The following is a 27,466-nucleotide window of genomic DNA, read 5'->3' as shown; positions in this document are numbered from 1 at the left end:
ATTTATTTATTTGAGAGAGTAAGAGAGAGAGAGAGCAGAAGCCAGGCAGGGGCAGAGGGAGAGGGAGAAGCAGACTCCCCACTGAGCAGGGAGCCCCACGCGGGGCTCAGTCCTAGGACCCCAGGATCATGACCTGAGCCGAAGGCAGACGCTTAACCTACTGAGCCACCCAGGTGCCCCTGGAAAAGAAAATTTTACCAAAACAATTCTCTGTGATATTAAATTCTACTCAAGAAACAAGCGGGTTTGGTACGACTGCAGAAATTTCACCCGACACAATACCGTTGTCACAAAACCATTAAAAGGAAAACTGTCATCCGCACCATTTATTATTTATATTTGCCAGACTCTGCTACAGTTCAGATACTCTCTCATTTGCAACTCAGACTACCTCTTACCCTCTTTACAGGGGAGGACTCTGAAGCTTAAGAAAATGAGGTACTTTTCCCCAAATCTAGCAGAGGTCTTCCTCCCATCCCCCGTTCCTTGCCTTTCCACACGTCACCATTCCACCACTGACTGGGGCTGATGAGAGAGGAGGTTAAAATACCCGTCACCAGAATCTGATAACAATATCCTAAGGTACTGTCATAATTTTTTATTTGTATGTGTCAAGAAATAAATCCATGTACTCTTTTTACCCCTACAGACATATTTACAGCGTTAAGTTAATCCACTTCGTTCACTACCAGAGTGGTATTGCTGCTAAAACAATTCAGCCTTCATTCCACAAAACTTGAAAATAAATGTGGTAGTGATTTCTTTCCTTCTTTTAGTGTTTACTCAACAAAAAGTCTATTTCAAAGGAAGGAAACACAATGAGTGTTTACAGTGCATATATGCCTCCAAGGTTAATTCACAGAAAATATTTTTAACATACTTTCTCAAAAACTACGTGAATGAATTTACATAAAACAGATAACTCCATAGCATAACAAATTAGGAATTTTCCAGAACCAAATATGCTTCATGACTATGAACATAGGCCACCTGTAAAATAACCAACATTCTCACAAAATAATTTTTAAGTCTTTTGCGATCTACGATCATATCTAACTTTTGATACCTATCACGTTGTTAGTTCATACTATTGACTACAGACAGTAGCATGTCTTCTACCAAAAAAAAAAAAGTATCTCGAAATTCTGAACTTTCTGAAATTTTAATTATCATTAAAAGACGTAATACATTTTTAATGCTACAAAGTCTATTTCTATATAAATTATGTTGCTTTTGGAATTGAAACAAAAAAGTAACACCAGATTTTGGTGAAAATGTTTATGCACCCAAGTTACAAATAAAGTTATGTCTTTGAAAAAGATTATTTGATGCTCAAAAGTCTACATTCACCCAGCTGAAAACCATTCAAAAGTCATTTTTTTGAGTACACTTGCTGTAAATTAATCTTTCCCCTTCCTCAGTTCTTAAGATTAATTTCTGTTGCAAGGGTTCTAATGAAGTTCAGTTAAAGTTTAACTCAATAAAAACCAGGTTCTGAACATTTTAATTTAGATACAAACCTATTTTAGTCAACTGATGATTGAATTACAAATCATTCAGGCAAATTATGATTACTTTCTGTCATGCATATTTCTCAAAAATAGGAACATATACATTTTCCACAATCTTGAATATATTCCTTTGTGTGTATGTGAGACTAGAAGTTCTCTTCAATTAACAATACCACTAAACTGAAATCTTTTAACCTAGTTTCTAACTATGATGATGTCCATGTATCTCCTATCATTAAATTCATCACAACAAAACACCTGCTACTCTGGATGTTACCACCGTTACCTGTCATGTTCTATATGTACTACATCAGCACATGGATAGGGCAATTGTATGGTGATAAAATAATATATGCTTAAAAAAAATGGAATGTCTTACTTCTTCAGACTACGCGAGCTCAAGTTTTTCATTTGTATAAACTTCCAACTATGGTGTTCATTTTGATTAGAGACAATACAGAATGACACAGGAATGTTGTTTTCAGTGATATGAAGTACACTGATAGGGCATTTGTAAGAAGTCCTCTCCCTCCACCCGCTGATACTCGCCTACTGTACTGTTCCTCCAAGGTGATTCAATAACTAAATTGTCTGCACCAGACCTGCCTCACATCTTGCTAAAAATGCAGACTTCTCGGCCCCATGGCTGCTGGTGTACCCTCTCTCGGGAGGCGAGGAGGAGTCTGGGATCTCAGTTGACTCTTCTAAAAGCTATGCTCTGAAAACCATTTTTCTGCTGTCCCTATCCTCAAAGTAAAACCACAAAGCATTAAGTGGATTTAAGGATAATTTTTAATTTTCAAACTGTACAAACTGCATTTGTACAAAATCAAGAAATAAAACTAAATGTTACAGAAATCTCAATCTTGTGTTATTTAGCATTTTAGTATAGCAGAATAACATGGTAAGAGGATAAAACAGCATAGAACAGAATGCTGTGTTTAAGAAATTTTAAGCAAAACCAAAGTACATTAATTACTCACAGAGATTTATAGTCTAGGGGCATAAAAGTCAATATAAAGGTGATTTAGTAATACGCCTGGAAATTGCATGTGTAAAAAGTTTAGTACTTTTTAAGCACTTAAAAAGATATCAATCTTCATGTATCAGAGGACAAGCATATTAATCAGGTAAAAAAAAGAAAAAATCCCAGTGCCTGATTTCAAATACCAACTCCAAAGAACTAGACCAACAGGCCTTCTATTACTAAAATACCTGCATGTTAGCCTGTCACCAAAGTATTAAAAAAACAGAAACCCTAACACATCCAAGTTAATATCACCAGTAAATGGAACAGATCAAAAATCCTGCTGAAGAGTGCATAAATAAAATCTAATCATGAGGAAACATCAAACAAACCCAAATTGAGAGACTTTCTACAAAGGAACTCCCCTATACTGTTGGAAATGTCAAAGTCATGAAGCATGAAGAAAAATCAGGGAGCCACTCTAGACTGGAACTGTAACATCTGAACCAGGACTGCGTCTGGTCTGGGAACATGGATGTGGTTTGTTCCCAACACCCTGCTGAGGAGGTTTGTGTGAGGCCCAGAGTCTAGAGAAAGGTACTGTATCAACATGAGTTTCCTGATTTGGGTCATTGTACTGTGGCTGTGTACGAGGATGTCCTTGTTCTTAGGAAATATATAGTGGAGCCATCACAAGTGAATGTTTTCAACTTACTCTCAAATGGTTCACAAAATACACAGAGAGAGAGGGAGAGACAGAGAAGGAATACTACATCAAATGGGGCAAAGTGTTAGGGGTGGGGAATTCAAGGGAAGACTATCTAGCATTCTTGCAACTTTCCTATTAAGTTCAAAATTATTTCAAAACAAAAAATGTTAAAAATATTTTTAAAGCTGTCAATAGGAACACTAAACAAAAAAATCTAAAAATTTTAGAATGTTTAAGCTTCATATCTAGAGGAACTACTTAAGTCTACTTGTTTTGTAAATCTAGACTAAAAACATGAACAAACTGAATTTTCAATTCCATTCAATGCCTTCACACTAGAAATTACAAAACTGTTATTTTTTTCTTCTATCAGTTATATGTCTATTCCAGATCACTATATAGGTTAATGGAAAATACTTCTACGTTTTACACATTCATTTGAACAATATTTCAAATGCTGATTTCTATAGCTATTTTTTCTTACAGTTATTTCCTTCCTTTCCTTGTGCCTTAATGATTTATTTTATCAGTTTTGTTTCTGTGATTGATTTTGAGTGTATTTGAAAAGCTTTAAACCAGAATGTTATTTAGTGGCACTGATACACTTGTATACACAAGTAACAAAAAAATCCTGCCACATCGGATTACCAATCCATGATATTTTATAATTATTTTGCAATGTGATTTCCTAGCCAATCCAACCTAACAATCGTGTCAGGGGTCTTACTGTGTAGGGTGGAGAGAGGTATGATAGGAAAAAGATGCCAGTTCCCTTCAACAGTCCTCGGCACACAGTTGGCACAAAATAAATACTTGGGGGGTGCGGGTTATTGTATGGTTCCATATCACTTGCCATGTCTCATCAGAAACCACAAGACAGTGGCATACCAAATAGATGCTTACAAATCCAAAGATGAGACAATAATGCTCCTGAGAGTCTACAGAGGTTAAGCAATAAACGCTTTTGGTGAAAATGACTTTATTTTGGCATACTTCTAAAAAAATTAAGTTATAACAGGGTTGTTGGTGTTGTATTAGTATCAAGTTAAGGCTATGAAAAACAAAAGAAAAAAAAGACTTGCACGCACTGTACATATTGTATATCAATCTTTAAAGCTATGAAAAACAACCAGAATTTTGTGGAATGTCACCAAATATAATTGAAAGTTGCTAGTATCACAATTTCTTGATATATGTTTTTCAAATGCCAAGGTCTACAGGATTGAATGGAAGTTGTCTTTGATTCATGTCCTGGTTTGCCTACTGAAAAAGGAGAGTTAGGGCGACTTCAGGAGAATTTCAAAAGATGCAGGCGCAGGGCGCCTGGGTGGCTCAGTTGGTTAAGCGACTGCCTTCGGCTCAGGTCATGATCCTGGAGTCCCAGGATCGAGTCCCGCATCGGGCTCCCTGCTCGGCAGGGAGTCTGCTTCTCTCTCTGACCCTCCTCCCTCTCATGCTCTCTGTCTCTCATTCTCTCTCTCTCAAATAAATAAATAAAAAAAAAATCTTAAAAAAAAAAAAAAAAAAAGATGCAGGCGCAGAAAACAAGTGCAAAGGAATTTCAAATACTTTCTCTTTCAAATCAAACTCTCATTTAAGCACTTTATTTTTTACCCAAGGGACAGTTTAGAATTAGTTGAATATCGAGGATAACTGAAGATAAACTAAATCTAAAGTTTAGGGATACTATGCTAACAAAGGTCACTAAATAATAGTTTGATGCATTTTCATTTTTATTAAAGTTAATCACAATTCCTACCTCAGGATATTCCACAACTAAAGGAGAAAAAGAGTTATTACAGCTGCTTGAAGGGAGTACAGGTTGAATGAACACACGTTTTAGGAACAGCATTTAAAATATTTTTCGTAAGACAGGCATCTGACAGGATCAAGATGTACATGAGCTTCTTATGCTATGGCACCAAAGGGAAAAACTCCCCGGAAATTTCTTCCATATAAAAATTCAAGATAAAAACGGATCAAGTAGTGTAAAGGCAGAATGAACATTTGCATTTTGAGAATTAGTAACCTCATACATAGAATACACAGTGCTCGTTAAAGCATTCAGCTGCAGAGAAATATTAAAATGTAATAAAGGAAATAGCACCTTTTAAAAATCACGTTATCTAAAATGAAAGTTTGCAAAACTATTCTGAACTGCAAATCTCCACATGAAGAAAACTGAGAAGGTGGTACCACAAAACAAAACAGTTTGGAAAAGTGTAATGTTACATGTTGATTGCAAGCACAAACAGTACAGAACACTGAAAACCAAAATTCTACCTCCATATCTGTAGTAGGCAAAAAAAAAAAAAAATCCTTTTCTTTTAAAGTCACACATCTAATATTCTCTCTAAACTGGGTCAGTAGGCAGCATACCTTAATGTAACGGGAAAAATAATTAAAGGGCCTACTTAAGAATTAAAGCAGTACTGAAGTATCTTCAGTCTATCTACTAAACACATGGACAGGAGGTTTATTATAAGACTTCTTGCTTGAAATTCAATGGAATTCAGAATAAAATGAGTCTGTTAGGTCACACCCCAAAACTTTTCATTACCTAAGTCCCACAAGGGGATTATCAAAACATGATTTTTATTAGATGATTCCAGGTATAGAGGTATAGAGAAGCCTTTCTCAGCCAGAGTTCTGACTATAACATTATGATCAGACCCAATGTTATTCTTTTTTCACAAGTGAGGCAAAGTATACACTTACATTCTTTCTAATCCCTTAAAATCCTTACAGTTGAAAAGGTTGTCCTTGAAGGTTAATTCAAATAAAAACAAATTTGCTTAGCGGTATATGTAATTTTAACAGCCTAATCATATATGCAAAGAATATCTTCCAATTGTGATATCTACTTTATCAAAAGTCCTATCAAAGCAAATTACGTCTATGTTTTCCAAAATGATTATTAATCAAAAATGCTGCCTTACAACTTTTAAGAAACAGATCTTGGGTTCAGGAAATACCAATACATCATTAACATGTTATTATAATTCTGCATTTACTTTCATTTATAAATATCACATAAATACCACTGGCAAGTATCATAATGTTAAATCATTAAACTAATTTGTAAATATTGATTTAAAAACCTTGGAGCATACACTGCAAAAAAAAAAAATTAGTAAAATTTTTTTTAAAAAAAGGTTTTTTTCCCATTATTTTCTTAATGATCATCACCCACCCAGGAGTTGGTAATAAATACGTGCATAATTCTTATAGAAAATGTGAAGACAAATATTGGCAAATACCGCATGTCACGTTATATTTCTAAGAAATCATACAATCTGTAGTATTTCATAAAGTTGTTTATTCTTGTTATTAAAACTTGGACTCAAGTAATCCTGGTTATTCTGGAAAAAGCACCTTGTTAACGGGCATCATTTAATCATCCTTTTCTACAATCACCTCTCCGTGAAGCACCTTTCTTCTTTGGCGTAACATATGAAAATACAGTTGTGGGAACACTAATGGAAAAAAGAAAACAAAGGAGGATGCTGTTGACCTTATACTTGAAACCTCTCACATGTACACACTCTGAGGGCAAGCACAGCATCCCCCGCCGCTGCCCAGCCCCACCTCTCCTACCTCCCCCCTGCCCCCCCAACAGAGCTCAGGCTGAGAGCGCAGGCCGAGGCCCACACACCATCGGCCTCTGCAGTTTCCAGGCTCGCCTCCTTTTATGGTGGTTTTCACAAATTGAAGGTCTGTGGTAACCCTGCCTTGAGCAAGTCTCCTGGCACCGTCTTTCCAACAGCAGGTGCTCACTTCGTGTCTCTGTGTCACATTTTGGGAATTCTCACAATATTGCAACCTTTTCCGTTATTATTATTGTACTGGTCATGGTGATCTGTGATCAGTGGTAATGACTCGCTGAAAACTCTGATGGTGGTGAGCATTTATTAGCAATGAAGTATTTTTTAATTAAGGTGTGCACACTTAACAGACTACAGGATAATGTAAACATAACTTTTATATGCACTGGGAGACCAAAAAGATTCGTTGGACTCACTTTATTGCAATTTTAGCTTTAGTGGTCCAAACTGAACCTGCAATATCTCCGAGGTATGCCTGTAATGCTGGGGATTCTTTAGCAAAGTTAAGTATCTTGATAAATATACCTTCATAATGACCTGGGATGCTGTGCCAGAATGTTCCAGCACAAGGAAGACTGCCCTGCCTGGCCGCCATTTCTTGGGTCCATCAGCTGTCCTGTACCGTAAGGGGTCTCATGAACATATGTGGGTATCTAAACCCACACAATCCAGCTTCATCCATACCCTTCACAAAGAGCTGCCCCTTGGCTACCCCTTGATCTCAGGGATGTGTATACCGGTGACATGGTTTACCCCTTAGGAGAACAGAACGGGGAAGACGTCTATCCGTGCAGTCCCTAGATGCACATTCAGTGCCTTGTGGGCAACAAATTCCAGGGTTTCAGGTTTCTAGAATGTGGTCTAGAAGGGAGGGGAGGGCCTGTGTGGAGGAGTGATCAGGATCAGTGGAGGGCCAGAATAGGGCCCTCTAAAACAGAGCCCAGAGCAGGAGCCCCTCTCAAATTTGCTCAAATTATAGTGCTTTATAGTGTCAGAGCTAGAGGATGAACAAATTAACATCAGCTATAAACAATACAAATGTAAAAATATTTCTGAGACTGATGGACAGAACGATTAAAACCAAGTAACCTAATGACAAAAAAAAAAAAAAGCTCTGAATATCTTGCTTAGGCAACTTTGGTGAACCATTTTTAGAACTTAACCCAAATGGAGCAAAAATGCACAACAGAGTTTATTTATTTTTTTAAATTTAGGTACTGCCCATCCTGATAAATGTAATCATCATGCCATACCCAGGGGTCTAAATATACTCAGGTAAAATACACTTAATGCTAACTGATTGATTATTGAAAATACGTCTAGAACATTCTGAGTAGTGTAGCAGAAGTATGGGCTTGAGTTCAAATACTAGCCTTATTTACTAGCTGGGTGATTTTTTTTTTTTTTAAGATTTTATTTATTTATTTGAGACAGAGAGAATGAGAGACAGAGAGCATGAGAGGGAGGAGGGTCAGAGGGAGAAGCAGACTCCTTGCCGAGCAGGGAGCCCGATGTAGGACTCGATCCAGGGACTCCAGGATCATGACCTGAGCCGAAGGCAGTCGCCCAACCAACTGAGCTACCCAGGTGCCCTAGCTGGGTGATTTTTAAGCGATGCCTATAACATCCTCCTTGAAATGCCCTCTTAATCTGTGATGTCATTATTGAAAACTACCAGCACTTCTTCTGAGTGCTAAAGTACTCAGAGTACTGTTTAATACCTTTAATTAACACACAATTTAATAAACAAAATACAACTAGTTGTATGACTGCTAATATTAATAATCAAGTGGAAAACATCCCCCTGGTGGACTGCTCCAGCAAGTGGGACCCTCATGAAACGGTCAGCAGGGTGAACTGAGAAGCTGCCGCTGACACAGGCCAGAGTCTGCATCTCCCAGGACACCTGAAAACACCCAGCCAACAGTTACTGTTTGATGCTTTCAAGCCATGACCTGCTGGGCCCTGGGTTTCCGTGGAGATGCTGCACTAGTCGTAAGGAAGAGGGGAAGCCGATCCCCAAACCTCTAACTGTGATATGAACAGAAGCGAGCTCTAGCTCTGCTCCAGACATGGCTGGGGAGGTGGACGGTGCTGCAGGTGACCAACCCCTGGGCCCTCCTGACCGTGCCCCCTCCTGGGGGCAATCTGATGAGAGTCAGGCTGAAATGGCAGCAGATGAGGGAAAGGGCAACAGGCTGACTCTCAGGTCAGTTTTGATTTTGAAAAAGTTTAAAAGTTGGAGGCCTCAAGGGACTAGCCAGGTTTTATGCTCACCCCCTTTACATAAAATATTTTTTTTTACATTTTATTTAAATATCACGTCAATGCAGATTTTAGATGCTATAAACTTTTCTTATTTCCTTTGTTCCCTCACTGACACCAGAGCCTCTAATTTTATCAAGAAGGGTAAAGAACCGTCTTGCTTTACTTTCACATTCCCTGCTAGTGACTATCAAAATTTGACCTAAAAACCTACCACTATTGCCAATTAAGTGAAATGAGTAAAACTTCACCAATTCACAGCAACTACTGAAAGGTGATGAGAAATTAGTGAAGAGGCTGAGTTTTTCAAAATATTTTAAGAAAAGCAGCCTCATTATTTTCTACTATATCGAGCAACACACACAAGACTAAAAAGTACTCCTAAATAACTTTTCCAAGTGTATGCTCAAGGATTAGACAGAACTGACCTGACATTTTCTAGGGACAAAATGTTTATCTTCAGATAAATAACTAAATGCTGGCAAACAGTTCACTGATGTGTGTTCTATCTTTTCTTTAAAAAAAAAAAAAAGTCAGATTCAGCTTCTCTCTAAATGATTCTGAGAAAGCAATCATTTGTGTATTGATTTACTTACCTTTTTCCTTATAACTAGGAAAGAGTCCTTTTTGACTCACTCAACTCTTCCATTATTTAAAATTATGACTACACGTGGGGTTGAACAGAGGTTTTGATGTATTTGTAAGCCATCATGTCTCATTGTTTATTACACTAGCGTATCATGATACTTCACGAAACATTCGCAGCATATGCTTAATCAAAGTACTAATGACCGTATACTTACATGGTATATATGAGGCCATGGTTATAAGAAGAAAATAGTAGTAGTCAAAAGAGACATTGTATTTATTAGGAAGTCTTATCGAAAACATGCCCGTCTTCTTCACATATGGTAAGGCAGCATATATTGTAAGAAGTTCACCAACAACTCCGACGGGATATAAGATGATAAAAAAATTATATCTGGAGAAAGACAGACCCCAGAGAATTATTTTTCTAGAATAATGACTGGATTTGACATCATCGTTCTTTTGCTACTACTGCCTTTAAACTTAAAAATATACATATTTACAGTGCCCCTCACAGGAGGTTAATTTTTTTCTACTTTAATCATTTGCTTATAAAGTTAATTATCCTCCTTTTTTCTCATAGCAGTTTCCATTTTAGATGGCAAGATCTTAGTAAAACAAGAAGTCAACTTACTTTACAGTACTGAAATATTGGTATATGTGTTAACAATGTATATGTATGTAGTTTTGTATTGTAAAGGACATAAGTGTTGTAAATACTATATTGTAAAGTACCTGTAAGTATTATAAGGTATTGTAAAGGTAACTTCTTTGACACTTGGAATCAAAACTGAGTGTTTTTTTTTTCCCTTCAGCTAGTCATTTATTGATCAAGTGCTGTGCTTTAGAAGACTAGTTATGATCTTAATTTCATATCTAAATCTTGAAATTACCAAAGTGGTTCTTGGAGGCATTTGGAAACCCCTTTGTGGCTACTAATTAAGAGAGAATTAATTACTACTTCAGAAAACTGAAATAATACTACTAAATACATATTTATATGTTTAGTGTATTTAATATATAAATAATACTAAAGTATCAGTAACTACTAATGAATATATTGTCTAAAACTAAAGCTCTCCTAACAAAACAGGTAAGACAAGTTGTTTCCAAAATTCCCACATTAAAGGAACTGTCAGTGTGCTTAAAACAGCTGAGAAAATTCTGTTCAAAATCCCAAATCCCAGTTTGTTCATTTGGGCTGTGGCAAGGTCTTTAATGCCCAGTAGGCCAGCCATTACTCTTGCCTAAGGTGAGGGGAAGGTTCTACAGGTTTCTATGGGCCTCCAGCAGGAAGAGCTTCAAGGACCCAAGGCAACAACCTTTCTCCATTAAAGAAAATCACTTTTCTCCAAGGCAGTTACCACAGAAAATAAAGGTTAAAATGTTGGTGGACAAGGAGAGAAATCAAATTAATCCGCATTTTATTTCATCATTTAGTTGGCATTAAGATATTTGTAAAGAAATGTTAAATTTATCAGTATGAGAAACTTGGAGACAACTTAAAAATCACCTTATTATTGTATGTCAAGGATATACACAGCTAAGAGATGGTGCGGGAACAGAATTATTTGCCAAAATAGATTCAGTGGTAAAAGGAAAGACCAATGATCCTTTTACTGTCCCTGTTTATCCCCTCCTTGCCGTGGGTATATCACCTGCTTTCTTCCTAGTCTTGTGTAGTTATTCGTATCTTATTTAAATTACGCTCTTCCAATCTTAATTTCCTAGCTCAATTTAAAAATCATATAACAACATTTTATAATCCCTTCTCAAGTAAAACATTCAAACTTATTTACATAGTTTTTAAACTTTATGTGACTCTCCAATGATTTTTCTGGAAGCACTGTTCTTCAACAGAAAAAAAGCATTATCACTCCTCGAGTAAACTAGTTTTTAAAGCCTTCAGCCACTGATTATTTTTAATGCAATGAGAACAAATTATATAATTTACTTTCTTTGCACTTGAAAAAGATTGCATGTCACCAACTCTGTAAGTTTTGACGGCAGCATGAGAAATTTAACTACCTATTCAGAAAAAGAACTCCTCGTTAAAGATTCCTAATTGTTACCTAAAAATTTTTTGAAGGGAATGCATTTTTGAAATTAACATGGAACATAATAACATACAAGTGCCTATTCAGTGGACTTTTCTAGGAACACTTCTAACACGTAAGTAGAATTGAAGTATATTCAAACCGTCACAGTAGGCCAGCTATTTATAAATAAGAAGCCATTCTTACCGTGAAGTTTTATTTGAGAATGACAGCTTCAACATTTGACTATAAATACAAATATTATTTCAGATTTTTTAATGAGGTTGGCAAATATATATAGATGGTTGGAATCTTTTATGATTTTTAACATGCAATATAATTACTCATGATTATGATTAACTGAATTGTATTATGCTAACACATACATTTCAAAATTGAGAGATCTTGTAGTACTTGGTTTAACATTAATGCAATTGACAAAGGATTTCTAAACAGCAAATTTAAACATGTTTTGAACTTTTCCAGAAATTCAAGACATGCAAAATGCATTCCAAAAGGCAGACAGACAAAACATTAAAGACCATTATTTTTCACAAATAAATTTTACAAATACAGTAAATGAAGAGACTATATCATGAATTAGTATTTTCAAAGGTGCTGGAGGTCCAGAAGACTGAGGTCATGCAAGACGCAAGATGCACTGAGATGGATTCTAGGATTAGTCCGGCAACACTCCAAACTGCCAACCGTGTGAAAGGCCCAATCACTCAAAGTGAAAAAGTGCTCGGTTACAATAAGAATAAAACCAACCTAACATATAGAAATGGGAGTGCAGCCTTCTTATGAGAAACAATAGGTTTCAGCTCAAATTATAATTTTAAAGCATTTCAATAGACAAAGTGGTAAGCCACAAAAACTGTCTACAAAGGAGCGAGAGCATATAAAAAAGTCTTAAGAGTATAAATATAATTAACAGTGATTATCCTTATGGAGGAGGATTATAAGCAATTCAAAAGGTCTTTTTTCCCTTCATATTGGACTTTTTATATATTATATAGCTCATTATATTTGAACATGTATAATATATAAGTTATGAAAAAGGAGTAATAACTTAAGAAAAAGTGTTAGGCTTTTATTATACAGGGATCAAAAACAAATCTGACACTGGTTGTATGTTACCTTCAAACAAATTAGGAATGTGTTAATATAAATATCAGAGTTTTAAAAAATAGACATATGGACATAGTATTGTTTATAATATCTCAAAACAGGATTTATAATATTGGCAAACGAAATGATCTAAATTCGGGCAACAGAGAACAGGTCAGTCATACTATGGAATATTGGGCAGCATTAAGAGTTACAAGTAGATCTAAACGTTCCTGTTTTGATTTAAAAAAAAAAAAGAGCTCCAAGATATAAACAAAAAGCAAACATAATGTCATTCTATTTATGTTTTTAGAAACTCATGTTTGTGTGTTCACATTTTCGTTAATATGAAAAAGTGTGGACAGGTAAACTCCAAACTTTTTCCCTCCAGGGGAAAGTAGTGGTCAGGGAGGAGTATAAACAGGAACTTGCCATGTTGAGTCTATATATTTCTGTGCTTTTTTGAATTTCTTACAATGAAAACGTATTACTTCTGTAGTTGAACAAAAAATTTAAAGAATGAAAATACCGTCAAACCCTTTTACTTTACCTATGTGGAAGAGACATATAAGGGACAGATATATAGGGGAAAAAACTGTCCTCCCCCAGCTGCCTCCTTGTACTTCCCACACCTGGCATCTCACGTATCTGTTATTTGTTTTATTTTTTTGGTCTCCTATGTCTCAAGAGGACAGAGTTTTTCTTGTTTTCAACCCGGCATCTCAGGCATGCATTCAGTACACAACACGTGTTATTGTTGTTGTGACTCTAAGTACAACCCAGGAAACAAAAGGAACAAATCTACACTGGTTTGTGATCTGTTCTTCAAATTGCAGTCTTGTTTTTATAATAGCTTTGTAAAATATTGGTTGCTCAAAGAATTCAAACTTAAAAAAAAAAAACAGAACATCTTTCACTTTAAAAATATATTTAGGGGCACCTGGGTGGTCGGTTAAGCGGCTGCCTTCGGCTCAGGTCATGATCCCAGGGTCCTGGGATCGAGTCCCACATTGGGCTCCCCGCTCTGCAGGAAGCCTGCTTCTCCCTCTCTCTCTGCCTGCTCCCCTCTACTTGTGCTCGCGCTCTCTCTCGCTCTCCGTGTTAAATAAATAAATAAAATCATTTAAAAAAAAAAAAAGGATAGATATATTTAGAACCATTGAAATATAAATTTTGTCCACATTCCAAAAATACAGCTTAAGTGTGACTTTCAAAAATGTCTATCTCTGCAAAGAAACTGAGATTGTATACATAAGATACTAAAAATTGTGGATACTAGATTATTAAAATAATTTAAATCATTCAGAAAAAAATGCCATATTTTTGGCACAGAATTTAATATAATTCAAAAAAATTATAAGTTTTGCTTCCAAAGAGAAATGAATGACCAATTCATGTTATGTAAGGATACTGATATAACTTGTCTGGCATTGGTTTTACTCAAAATATATATTAATGTGATTTTTCTCTGATCATTAAATTAAGCTTTTAGAATTCAAGTTATAGCACTGCTAATAGCCAAAAACACAGCATCCTGGCATCATGGGCTAAGACACAAATTTTCCTTCTCTGGTGTTAGCTCAGCACACACAACACGCATGCACTAGTGAGAAACTAAACAGCAAGACATCGCCACCTGGCCCATTTAATGAAGTATGGCAAGTGGTCGAGAAGACTGAATGTGTAGAAGGAATAGCGAGTGATCTCTGTCACAGTCCACACGACCAGAAAAAGCACCACGCTCTCCTCATTCTGGATCTGCAGAACCACAGAGAAACCCACAGTGTGGTTTAACCTTCAACATTTTTCTCCATGAAGATATCTTAGTTATTTACTATGTGTCTTTGATTACACTGGAATGTCAGGGGCAGACAGAGGCAAGACAGAAAACTTAACGCTGTCACCATTGCATAATTCATGACAACACACAAATATGTCCTAGGCACAGGAATGGTCACATTTCTACTGATTTCTCTTTCTCAGCCTTTGCTCCGGCCGCTAACTCAACCAACCCGTGACAACATCACCCCCTCAAAACCAGCGTGGGAACAATCTGATTCTCCAACTTACTATGGGTCGTCTGAGGGTACCCATCCTACTAGAGCACTAGCTACTGCATATGTCCACTTGTCTTTTGTCCTGTGACCACCATTGAATTCAGGGCCTCACCGTCTCCATCCCACTACTGTAACAGCCTGCTAAATAGCCTCTCCACTCTTTATTCTCTTCATGAACAGACGTCTTCTCTTAAGCACAAAACAAACAAAAACACATTTGGAAGCAGTGATTCTGTGATTTAAAAGCTTCTTTGGCTCCCTATTGCTTAACAGAAGAAAAGGATCGTATTCAAGGTTCTCTGCAATTTGGAGCTCAGGAATCTCCCCAACTTCATCTGCAATCTCTCAACCTCCCACTACCAGATCTCTCTCTCTGGTGACACCAACTTAGTATTATTTCCAGAACATGCTCTGAAAGTTTGCATCTTAACACATGCTATTCCCTCCAATTAGAATGCTACTCACTTCCTTGTTAGTTCCCGCAGGAAACCCTTTCTCACCCTTTATGATCCAGCTAAAGCATCACGCCCTCTGGAAAACTTTTCCCAAACCCCTCCTTTCGCCCTGAGCAGTTATTTGCTCACTTTCCTTGTTCATATCTGTATTATAACACTTGCCGATTTGTATGAAAGTCTGTCTGCCTGACTCTTGTGTATGCATCAGTGCTCTCCTTATACATTCCTTCCTCGAGTAAGCCTGCCCTCCCTCCCTAGGTCAGGCTAAGTCCCCAGGTACATGGTAATACATACTCTTATTTCAAAGCGCTAACACTAACATAATGAAACAATTACAGTTGACCCCTGAACAACGTGGGGGTTAGGGGCACCAACCCCCACTGCGTAGTCAAAAAACCTGCATGTAAGTTTTGACTCCCCCAAAACTTAACAACTAATAGCCTACTGTTGACCAGAAGCCTTATCGATAACCTGTAAAAAGTTGATTAACACATATTTTGTATGTTGTATGTTATATATTGTATTCTTACAATAAAGCAAGCTAGAGAAAAGAAAATGTCATTAACAAAATCATAAAAGAAAATACACATAGTACTGTATTTATCAGAAAAAAATTTTTAAAAAGAAAAAAATTCTATGTATGAGTGAACATGCACAGTTCAAACGCGTGTTGTTCAAGGTCAGCTGTATTTGTGCAACTACTTGTTTACCACCTCTCCCAGTTACAGGATCCACGAGGCAGGGACTATATTTGTATTAACTGCCAGATCCCCAGCAAAGTCTCAGGTGTAGAACAGCTGTGCGATTAGTATTTGTTGAATGATTCGACATCTATAAGACTGCCCCCCACTTCCCAACAACCAGTACGCATATAGCTGGAATGGCCCTATCCATTTTTGTAAATCCAGACATGAGCACAATGTCAAATGTATAGAAGTAAATGTTGGCTGAATTAATTAAAGAGGGGTGGAAAGGTACTGGTAGGAAACTCTTGTTGGAGAAAATTAAATAGTAAGACTAAGACAGAGATCCTTTGGAGGATAAAAAAGAGCAGATGGGTCTTTTTTCTCTTGGGGGCTAGCAACCCTTTAGATTCTCTCTCACTTCTTTTCCACAGCTGATGCTGGCCACCCTGTCTGGTCTCTCTTCTTCCTCAGTCTTCAGACTCTTTGTAGTCCCGGCCCGGCTATTATATTCGCTCACTGTCTGGAACAGTCTTTCTTTTATTCTGCTTATGGTGGACTCCTGCTTTTAAACTACACGGCAATCTGAATACAAAGTCTGGCTCTCCGCGTGGCCTGCACTCACTGCTAAGTGCACAGCAGTCCCTGGTGAGGGGCCAGGTGGACCGAGGGAGTTGAATGAAAGACGGTGGTCTGGAGAGGCTAATGGGCAGAGTGGTGAGAGAGCAGAAGGGCAGTGATCTGTCCCTGTGCAGACGGGGGCCAGTGAGTCTCACAGGCAAGGGAAGGGAGTGAAGGTATCATTTCAAGCAGACGAGGGACAAGAAAGGCATCTCAGGAATGGAAAGAAGGCCAGAGATCTGTCCTCAGGTAGCCAGGAGACGCCGGAGGCTGTCAGAAGGTCAGAAGGGCCCATCTGGGAAATGTTTCTGTCATGGGTTTAAAAGGCCCAGTGTCTTGACATAGTGAGTGTGGTGTGTGTTTGTCTAGAAGGGTTTGAGCCATTAATTAGATTCAGGTCTGCCTCCTGTCATGCCTCAATAAATAATATGCTAATTTCCCCTAAGCTCCCCAGCCCTTCCAACTTTTCATTTAGTCTTTCCCATTTGCTCAGATCTACAGAACTATATTTGCTTTTTACACCTGTTGCTACAACACTCCATGGTGAATGAGGAAAAACACCGTTTATAGTGGGGACTTCAATACATAATCAAAGAGAATACACATCAATAGAAAATTTTCAGTTAACTATTTGACAGAATATGAATATCAATTTTAAAAACTAGGAAACATCAGAGGAGAATAGATTATGGATATAAATATTTAGTTTTGCTTGTGTTTCAAGGTCATTCTACTAATGCACTAAGTCAATGTACAATCACACTTAAGTCCAAACCCAGCCCCTTTTTTGTCTAGTGGTTCTGCTTCCTGAAATATAGCAATGTTAGTATTTTAGATTCCTATTAATAAAAAAGCTTTCCTGCAGGCTCATGAAGAGAACCTGTTAGTATCACTTACTGGTTTTATACTGTGAGTAATGAGCCACACCATAAAGATTCTTGAACTCACTTGGACCCCAGCCACAATCACAGAAGTAGGTACAATTCCTTAAAGAGAAAAACAAGTCAACCATTGCCCTAAAGGCAATTTATACTGACAATAAAAATTGAATCAGAAACTCACCAATTAAACAGTGGACTATCTGTAAGCAAATAAAAAAAATCACAAGTCAATAGCATGCAACATAATATAAATCCCTGCAAACACTGGTTTTCTACAAATCCATAGGTGGTATGTCATCAGCAAAATGAGGCTGATTTTGCTCAACAAATAATTTTTCAAATAAATATTACAATAGGAAAACAGCATCATTAAAAACTTACCTCAAGCAAGGCAAATGTCTGGAAAAATTTAAGTGTCTTCTGAATACTTTTATATAAACCTTTGTGTGTTCCTTTTTCCATATAAAAACGTACCATGGCAATAGCTAAAACCAACCACCTAGAAGAAATAAAAGTATTTCATAAAGTTCTATCAAAATGAATACCAAGGATCTTCCTGAAAATAAATGACATAGTTTATATAGTAACATGTTGTTTTATTATGTTCTCAGTTCATCACTCTATTTAACAAAACCCACAGGAAGAAATGGCATTGTTTTTACATTGACTCTTCAAGGGGATGAATAGAACATGTTGGAGATCAACTAGATTCAAATGTCAAACAATGTCTCTTTCATGTTTGGTTTCAGACAGACTGAAGAAGTGGTTATTATAAAGCATTTCATAATTATATAAGTATTTCTTAAGGTAAAAACCTGTGAGTGTGTATGTATTTATACAAATATATGGTATATATTTATATGTAAGCATAAGTAAAAATCTTTCATAATAATTTTTTTAGAATTTGCACTAAATAATAACAACTGTTGTGCCACAGAAGGCATACAGAAGGTCAGATATGGGCCTGCTTTCAAAGAGTTTGTTTCACAAAAAGCACAAAATACATATACCTTGCCTTTTCAAGCTCTACTTCTATGCGACAGGTTGTGTGCCGTGAATGACCAGCACTCCACACACAAGCTGCACGTGCGAAGACCGGCTTTCTCACCATACACTCAATCTGCTAGAGACACTAATGAGAGTTCATTTTTTTCCAGCTTCCTTCACAATTACAAGAGCACTTTTAAGTTTTAAAAAGTTACGCCATCTGTAACTTTTTAAAATCTTTAGTAACCCACCCACGGAAAGGAGTAGCTACTCCAGGCTTTTTTAATTCAATGGTCTCCAAAGTGTCTACTTACATGGGTTTATGAATGATAACATTATTATATGGCTTTAACTTTTTAATTAAAGAGTACTCATAAAAAGGACAAATGGCTTTAAAGATTCCCCACAAAGGAACTACTGATTGAATACGATGAACATGGTCAACAAGGTCAACGGAAGAAGATGGAGGCTTGTGCTTCTCCTCTGGGCACTTCCACTCCTCCTCAGCACACACTGAGGGGAAAGCAGGGATGTACGTTCCTCTGAGGTGTGACAGGAAGTCAGGTAAAATCTGAAATTATCAGCAAGACCTTCCAAAGATGGAAATGTTAATGATACCAACAACGCTGATAATAACATATGTACTTTCAGAACGCTTTTAATGTTCTAAATGCACATTTAACATATTAATGTTTCATGCTCACAAATTCCCTGTGAGGAAGGGACTGCTATTATCCTATTTTACTGCTGAGGAAACAGGCAGAAATGGTCACAGAGCCAAGCAGTGGGGGATGTAAACCCACTGCTGAGCTCAGTCTATGCCCTTGAACCACGATGCTATACTGGTCTGGCTCTAGGTATATATTGTGCCTTGGGATATTACTAATCATAGTATTTGGTATATTTGAATTACAAGTAAATTTTTTTTAAAGATTTTATTTATTTATTTGACAGAGAGAGAGAGAACACAAGCAGGGGGAGCAGCAGGCAGAGGGAGAGGGAGAAGCAGACTCCCCGCAGAGCAGGGAGCCCGATGCGGGACTCGATCCCAGGACCCTGGGATCATGACCTAAGCCGAAGGCAGCCGCTTAACCGACTGAGCCACCCAGGTGCCCTGAAATAAAAGTAAATTTTAAAAGTTATAGAGAGAATTATGCTCTAATATTTTAACCGATAGTAGTATGCTATCAAAAAGGTTTGAGGGCCACTGTTATAGATGAGACAGACACCATGCAGAGGTGTCAAGTGACTCGCCCTAAGTCTTAAAGTCAACAGTCCAGGTAGAAATAGACCCCTTGAGGTCTCCCAACGCCCCATGCTATTCTCTCTCCATGATACCCTGCCTTTACTGGATTCAACTGATGGTTTCATCCCGTATGAGGGTCAATGCTGAATTCTGTGCTGGGCTAATCTGGGTGATGTTTTATATGCCTTCTAGGTTTAAAATATTATGATTTCACCATCTTCAATTCTAAGTCCCTACACTAACAATAAGAAAACAAAAAACATATTAAGATGTTTACATTCACATTTTTCATACACTTGTCTCTCTCTTTTTTTTAAGGAAAATCCAAATCAGAGTTTTACAAAAGATCATGTTAAGAGGTAATTATTAACCTACCAAAGAATTCATCAAAGGATTCATTAGATGGCAACTTTTCTACATTTTTAAATAGCAAGATATAAAAATCCACGTATTATAACATGGTAACAAATTTTACTGTTGTTCCATAGGTGGCAGTATTGTACCACCTAATATAGTATTAGGCTCTTACCGATTACTAACTTGTTCGGAAATAAAAGAAATTAACACTCTGGGTGGGGTGAGAAAGGACCATGGAGCCATCTATCCTAACTTCTCAACTGTTTTTCAGTCACTGTGGCCAGAAACTTATCTGAACTAATGAGTGCTCACTTTCTAAACCCACCATCACAATGGGATGACAAAGTCTCCCATAGGGGCCCTACATTTAAATTTGCACTTCCTACATTCATCGGTTTAGTAATTGTAATTAAAAAAAAAAATGCAAAAGCAAGTAGAGCTTCTGCAACTGTGAATTATTTATTTATTTTTTTAAGATTTTATTTATTTATTTGACAGAGAGAGAAACAGCGAGAGAGGGAATACAAGCAGGGGGAGTGGGAGAGGGAGAAGCAGGCTTCCCGCCGAGCAGGGAGCCCGATGTGGGGCTCGATCCCAGGACTCTGGGATCATGACCTGAGCTGAAGGCAGACCTTAACGACTGAGCCACCCAGGCACCCCTGGAATTATTTTCTAGAAGGTTCTGTTTTTAAAAAATAGGCCAGAGCGACTGATTACCTAAATTTGAACCCAGATGGATATGCTCAGTCCTTGAGAAAGTACTCTTTTTGGAAAATATATAAACATGTGCTTTCTATGTAAAAGATTGCTTGCTTTTTAGCTTAATTCATTTCTTTATTCATTCATCTTCACGTTCAACATTTATTGCTAAGCCAGGGAGTGTGCTACATGTTGGGAAATAAATAAGACCTAGACCTTGCCTCAAGGAACTATTAAATTAGTTAACTGGAGAAAACAAAATAGTGCTGTAACAGGAGGTATGAATCATAACTCACTAAACACAGGGCCTTCTTGCCATGTCACTACGCTATGATGACCCTGAAAAATCTTATTGAAGGAGTTCTTTCTTTGGTTGTCTCTGGTGCTTCTTTCTTTTCCTCCTGAGGTTTCTTGGAGACAACCTGCTCCATAGGGAACTTGGCTTATCTACACCTGTATCTTCTTTTTTTATTTCAACACTTCTTTTTAGATTTTAATTATGAACAACTTCGCATATACCCAATGATACAGAGAAGGGTATAAGGAACCCCCATGAGCCCACTGCCCAGCTTCAAGCATTATCATCTTATGGACAATCCTGTATCATCCAAACCTCTATTTGCTTCTCTCCTCACCATCCCCTCCCCTCATTACTTTGAAGGAAATCTCATACCTTCTATAGTTTGATTCATAATAAGAGGACTGCTTTTAATAAACATTACCATAATACCACAATCCCATGTAAATAAAATCTTCAGTCACAAAACATAGAGGCAGGATATAAATTTTCTCAATTGTCTCATAATTTTTAAAATTCATGATTGAAATGAAGTTCATATGTTGTAATTAGTTGCTGTGTCTTTCATGACTCTTAATCTATAGGTTTCCCCTCCCTCCCTCTACCCATTCATCTCTCCTTCCCTCTCTTTCTCGTGAAATTCGTCTGTCGAGAACACTGAGTGGTTTGTCTTGCAAGGTTACCCACATGTCATTTATTATGTTCTCTGTCCCCTGTATTTCCTGTGAAGTTGACAGGTCCATGTGCTTGATCAGACAGATTCACATTCGAGGCTAATTCCTAAGTTATGTTGTGTACTTCCCTAAAGAGCACATAATTTCTGGTCGTCCCTTTTGTTTGTGATGTTAGCACTCACTGCTGATCATTGCCCAGAGCCATTATTTCAGCATTACTGAAAAATGATGATATTCTAATGTTATCATTTCTTCTTGACACCTCCGATAAAGTAACCCTGCGGAGGCTTGTCCCAGAGATGGTCTTCGACATTCACACCATCCATACTTTCATATATTGTTCATTGACACCTCTAAACTTCCTTTCCTAGACTAAATTGAAACTTTTATTTAGCAGCCAATATATGTTTCAAGGTACTGCACATAGACACTCAAGCCAATGGAGTTAAGCTGAAAGGTTCATGAAAGAAAAAAAACAGATAAACTGGATTTCATTAAGAGTAAGACCTTCTGCTCTTTGAGAGACACTGTGAAGAAAATAAAAAAACCAAGCCACAACTAGGAGAAAATATTTACAAATCACATATCTGATAAAGACCTATATCCATACTATATAAAAAACTCTCAGAACTCAGTAATAGAAAAATCAAACAACCTCATTTAAAAAAGGGGGGGCAAAATGGGGCACCTGGGTTGCTCAGTTGTTAAGCATCTGCCTTTGGCTCAGGTCATGATCCCAGGGTCCTGGGATAGAGTCCCACATCTGGCTCTTTGCTCAGTGCGGAGCCTGTTTCTTCCTCTCCCATTCTCCCTGCTTGTGTTCCCTCTCTCTCTGTGTCTCTCTCTGTCAAATAATAAAATCTTTTAAAAAATTATAAAAAATAAAAATTAAAAAGGGCAAAAGTTTTGAACAGACACTGTACCAAAAAAGATACACAAATGGTAAGTAAATGCATGGAAAGATGTTCAGTGTCATTAGTCACTAGGGAAATGCAAAATAAAATCACAATGAGATAACACCACACACCTATTAGAATGTCTACAATTACAGTGACTGACCATACCAAGTTTTGGTGAGGATATACAGCAGCTCTCATTCATTGCCCATGGGGATGTAAAATGGTACAATCACTCTGGAAAAGTTTGGGCAGTTTCTTAAGAAATCAAGAATGCGACCACCATATGACCCAGCCATTCCACTCAAAGATATTCATCCAAGAAAAATGAAAGCATATGTCCAAAGACTTGTACCTGAATATTCATAGCTTTGTCATGCCAAAAACTGGGAAGAACCAAAATGTCCATCAACAGATAAATGGATAAACAAGCTGGATAAACAAGATCCATACAATGGATCTACCCTCCTCAGGGATAAAATATATGTCTGTTACTTAACATTTTGGGAAATGTATATGCCTGAACCTTGGGTTTGGTGCTCTAATAACTCACACTATGTATACTCTGAAATTATCTTAAGTAGTTTCTCTCTCGGTATCATTCACCTTGCTGATCACTTCATATCCATGATCTTTTTATTCTTTGTAATAATCTAGTAAAGGAGCTGTATTGTTTCAATTTACAGATAAGAAAACTCAGGGTCAGAGAGTTTAAGTAACTTATCTGAGGCTACCCAGCAAAACAGGAGTGAAGCATAGCCTCTAACCAACACCTTATTGTACTATTTGCAGATTAAAATCCAAACATGTTAGCAAGGCATTTAAGGCCCTGTGCAGTGGTCCATGCTCCCCATCGAGCTTCATCTTCCCCCTACCCTTCAGGCCCACTTGCTATTGCCTGAACAACATGTCTAGGAATGTCACATCTCTGTACCCTAACTCATGCTGTTTCCTCATCCATGCCTATCAAATCCTACTCATCCTTCAGAGCTCAGTTGAAATGCTATGATCTCTACCACAAAGCTTTTTCTGATTCCCCCTACCTGTCTGACCTGTCACCTCTGTCAAGCACTTAACTCATTCTGTCTTTTATTGCAATATATAAATGCCCCCAGGTTATACTTCTTCAAGGACAGAGCCTAAAATATTTATCTTATGTCTCTCATTTGACCAAGGACAATGCACTTGACACATATGGGCTCAAAAGTCCTGAAAAGAAAAAGTAAAAAAAAAAAAAAAAAAAAACCACCAGAGAGAGAGAGAGGGAGAAATACTTCTCTGGTCAAATACCTATTATGAACAAGTACCATAAAAATCCTCACATCCTTTAAAGGTGTAATTCTACTCTGGGGAATTCATCCTAAGTAACTAATTTAACAGATACAAATAAAAGCAAAATGTCATTAGAGGAATGAGCTAATCCGTTATTGTACATTAAATCTATACACTCTTATGTAGCCATGAAAGAATATTTTTATGAAAACTATACAGAAATATTTGGTAGGATATTAGGTGAAAATAGAATATATAAAGAGCAGATACCCTAACTGCAATGCTTATAAGATGAGTTTAGCAGCTTACACTCTAATGGGGGCATGACAGACAATAAGCAACAATACGAAGTAGTAAAATACGTTGTACAGTTATATGGCAATAAGTGCAATGAGAAAAATAAAGCAGGCAAGAGGAATAATAGCATAATGGGGATATATGCTATCTGAATGAAGATATTCACATAAAAGATAAGAAAAAAGGTCATGCTAAGCTTATAAAATTAGGCAAGTTCTTTTTTTATATTTATGTAAATACTTATCTATTATTTTATTGTTTTCAAAACTATTACAAAAATTTAATATACTTCAAAGTTCTGCTAAAAGAGAAAAACAAATTAAGTGAACAAAAAGAACCTCAGCTAACCCTGTGCTATCTGTACTTTTCAATGTATACCTTGGTGTCCCACTTTCCATACTACAACTTTATTTACCTCTGTTCTCCAACACCACCCTCCAATTAGATCAAGAAAATATACCAGGCTTTCTTGCATCTCATGCCTATTTCTAGAATTTATCTCACTCGAAATATCTACTCTCCACATATGCCAATTCTATTCCTTCTTCAAATCTCAGTGCCTCTAAAAGCCTCCCAAGGGTTACATGGATTATTCCATTTTGGTTACCTTTGCTTTTAAACAGAGGGGAAAATGACAAGGGACCTTCCCAATATAGGCAGGGAGACAGATAAGTTTCAGATACGGGGTAATTTGCTGGGCAGGTAGGAAAGATAGGAATGAAGTGTGAGAACACAAAGGAGGGAGCATTTAATTCTGCTCCAGATGGGGCAGAAGACCTGGAAACCTTCAAAGAGGATCGCTTGATTTAGAAATCATATGAGGAACAAGGAGGATATTATACAAAGAGTGAATGGCCTGAGCAAAAATGGAGGGAGCTGTGAAAATAAAAATGCATGGTGCTTTGCCGGCATTATGGGTTACGGTTGATTTCAAATACAATAAAACTGGAAAGGGGAATCAGGGAGCATATTGCAAAGGCCCTTGAATGACCAACAGCCTAAATCCCTTAGATTACAGTGGAGGTAATAGGGAGTCATTGAAGGCTTTAAACTAGACTTATGCACTGATTTTCACTTTTAAAAGGTTAACCTGGTTTTCAAAAGGGAGAGTGGACTGAAAAGGAAAGGGAGAGCATACCAGTTAACAAACGGCAGGTATTCCAAAAATGTTCCAAAAACTGGGTAAGACTATCACAGGGGAGAGAATTCTCTCAGCTCCCACTGTAGCTAATGATAGCAGCCCATGGTAGGTACTCAATTGTTCTCTAGTTGTTCTGAATATATTATTTTTCTCCTACGAGATTATAAAATTCAGTAAAGCGTAAAGGCAAAGAAGTAGCATGTCTCTGGAGTCAGACTGGCTAGGCTGAAATCCGAGTCTTGACACCTGCTGGTTGTATGATCTCGAGCAAATTACTTAACCTCTTTGTGCCTCAGTTTCCTAATCTGTCAAATGTAATATCATGTATCCCTCACAGGATGGTAGAGAACTAAAAATGAGATTGTACATCTAAAGTAATCAACACAGTACCTGCCACATAGCAAATCCTCAATAAATGTATTCTTTGCGAACTGTATTTGGTATTTAGGGTTACACTAAACACGTAATAGGTACTCAGTACTGGGTCAAACCATTTATTCTTTTCTATAAGCCCCAGAGAAAGTTTAAGATAGTAAACGTTCCGCCACATTTATATAGATTAATAATACTTCATGTGATAATAACAAAATAGCTTTTTTAAAAAGGCAGTGCAATTTAGAAACAGAAGAGCATTTTCCCAACAGGTCTTGACAAGCAGTCGACACACAAGTCACTTGGACAGCTCTTTGAAGAGCGATAGTCATTGTGTAACCTTAACTTGTAAGTCACACTCAAAGTCAGAAATAAAAATACAGGGTATCAGGGGCGCCTGGGTGGCTCAGTCGGTTAAGCGACTGCCTTCGGCTCAGGTCATGATCCTGGAGACCCGGGATCGAGTCCCGTATCGGAGTCCCGTATCGGGCTCCCTGCTCGGCAGGGAGTCTGCTTCTCCCTCTGACCCTCCTCCCTCTCATGCTCTCTTTCTATCATTCTCTCTCTCAATAAATAAATAAAAATCTTAAAAAAAAAAAAGAAATTGCCCAAACATGTGCAAGTTATACAAGGTGGCTCTTTCTTTGCTACATCATATAGCATAATCAACACAGTACCTGCCACATAGCTTCTCCCTCTGACCCTCCTCCCTCTCGTGCTCTCTGTCTCTCATTGTCTCTCGCAAATAAATAAATAAAATCTTTAAAAAAAGTACAGGGTATCAGTCACGAAGCATGGGGCCATAAAGATGCTGGACACGACGGCCAGGCTCTGATACGGCAGCGTTTTTTAAATATCGTCCCAAGCTCTGGGGCTCAGGGGGAAAAAAAAAAATCAAAACTCGTGCTGACATTAACAGTTCCGAAAACTCTGCCCAGAGGTCTGCAGCGCGAGGAAATGCACCGTGGGGGCCGCCGGCCGGACAGCTCCGGGGCCGCGCGACCCAGGCGTTTCTTGAGCAGCAGCAACAGGCAGCGGCGCCCGGGGCGGCCCGGCCGAAGCCACCTCCCCCGCGGGTCGGCCCCGCATTCCTGCCCGGGTCTATACTTAACCTCCGGCCCGCGCCCCGAGCCGCCGCGCCACGCCGTGCACCGTATTAGGCAATGCCCGGCTAGCAGGGCCCCGGCCACCCCCCTCCCCCCCGCCTTCCGCCCGCCTGCCCCGCTCCACTGCGCTCCATCCAGCGCCCGCGGCCGCGCCCCTCCCCCACGGCCGCCGCCCGCGCCCCTCCCCGCGCCGCGCCCAGCCCGCCGCCCCGCGCTGCTGTCCCCCGCAGCCGCGAGCACCCGCAGCCCAGCCGGCGCCGCGAGCGCTGACTGTCGGGGTGGGCGGAAGGAGGAGAGGGCCCTTCTCGGCGCACGTACCCCGCGGTCATGGCGATGTTGTAGGAGGTGAGCCAGACAGTGGCCAACAAGCCGAGGCGCCTCCTCTTGCCGGTGGCCTCCTTCTCCTCGCCCGCTTCCGAGGCGCCGCCGTTGGTGCCGTCCTCCTCGCTGGACGCCATGGTAGCCGTGCACCCGAGGGACGTGGAAGACAGGGGAAGGGGAGTGGGAGGGGGCCCCGCCGAGCGCGCCGCTGAAGCGCCGCCGTCCGCGGCCACCGCCTCCGTCAGGCTCCCCATGTGCCGCGCGCAGGGGGCTCGGCCCCGCCAGCCCGGCCGCCCGCAGGGGGAGGAGCGG

General features: G+C 38.6%; 2 protein-coding genes across 4 annotated transcripts in view; one reads left to right on the top strand and one right to left on the bottom strand.

Moving 5' to 3' along the window:
* Positions 1-904: 904 nt before the first annotated feature.
* HACD1 (3-hydroxyacyl-CoA dehydratase 1) lies at positions 905-27,466 on the bottom strand. 3 transcript variants are annotated; one of them, XM_035021539.1, is made up of 8 exons: positions 27,152-27,466; positions 17,870-17,987; positions 17,670-17,688; positions 17,505-17,593; positions 14,428-14,549; positions 9,861-10,039; positions 6,563-6,663; positions 905-4,450 (listed from the first exon to the last, which is right to left on the bottom strand). In XM_035021539.1, the coding sequence occupies exons 1-7, from the start codon at positions 27,406-27,408 to the stop codon at positions 6,581-6,583; spliced, it is 867 nt and encodes a 288-aa protein (XP_034877430.1). In that variant the 5' UTR covers positions 27,409-27,466; the 3' UTR covers positions 905-4,450; positions 6,563-6,580. The 3 variants fall into 3 exon arrangements, with proteins under 3 accessions (XP_034877430.1, XP_034877429.1, XP_034877431.1); XM_035021538.1 differs by lacking the exon at positions 905-4,450 and having other exon boundaries at positions 4,776-6,663; positions 27,152-27,465; XM_035021540.1 differs by lacking the exons at positions 905-4,450; positions 27,152-27,466 and adding an exon at positions 18,499-18,724 and having other exon boundaries at positions 4,776-6,663.
* STAM (signal transducing adaptor molecule) overlaps positions 27,113-27,466 on the top strand; it is a 109,796-nt gene continuing 109,442 nt past the window's right edge. The window contains exon 1 of the mRNA XM_035021537.1: positions 27,113-27,178. The gene's annotated coding sequence lies outside the window, so the exon portion shown is untranslated. The remainder of the gene's footprint in view (positions 27,179-27,466) is intronic.

This window comes from Mirounga leonina, unplaced genomic scaffold (assembly GCF_011800145.1).
Source record: "Mirounga leonina isolate KUSES-001 unplaced genomic scaffold, KU_Mleo_1.0 Mir_175, whole genome shotgun sequence".
In the NCBI taxonomy this organism is placed as follows: domain Eukaryota; kingdom Metazoa; phylum Chordata; class Mammalia; order Carnivora; family Phocidae; genus Mirounga; species Mirounga leonina.
Note: the sequence above shows the minus strand (reverse complement) of the source record. Positions and strands in the feature narration are given on the sequence as shown.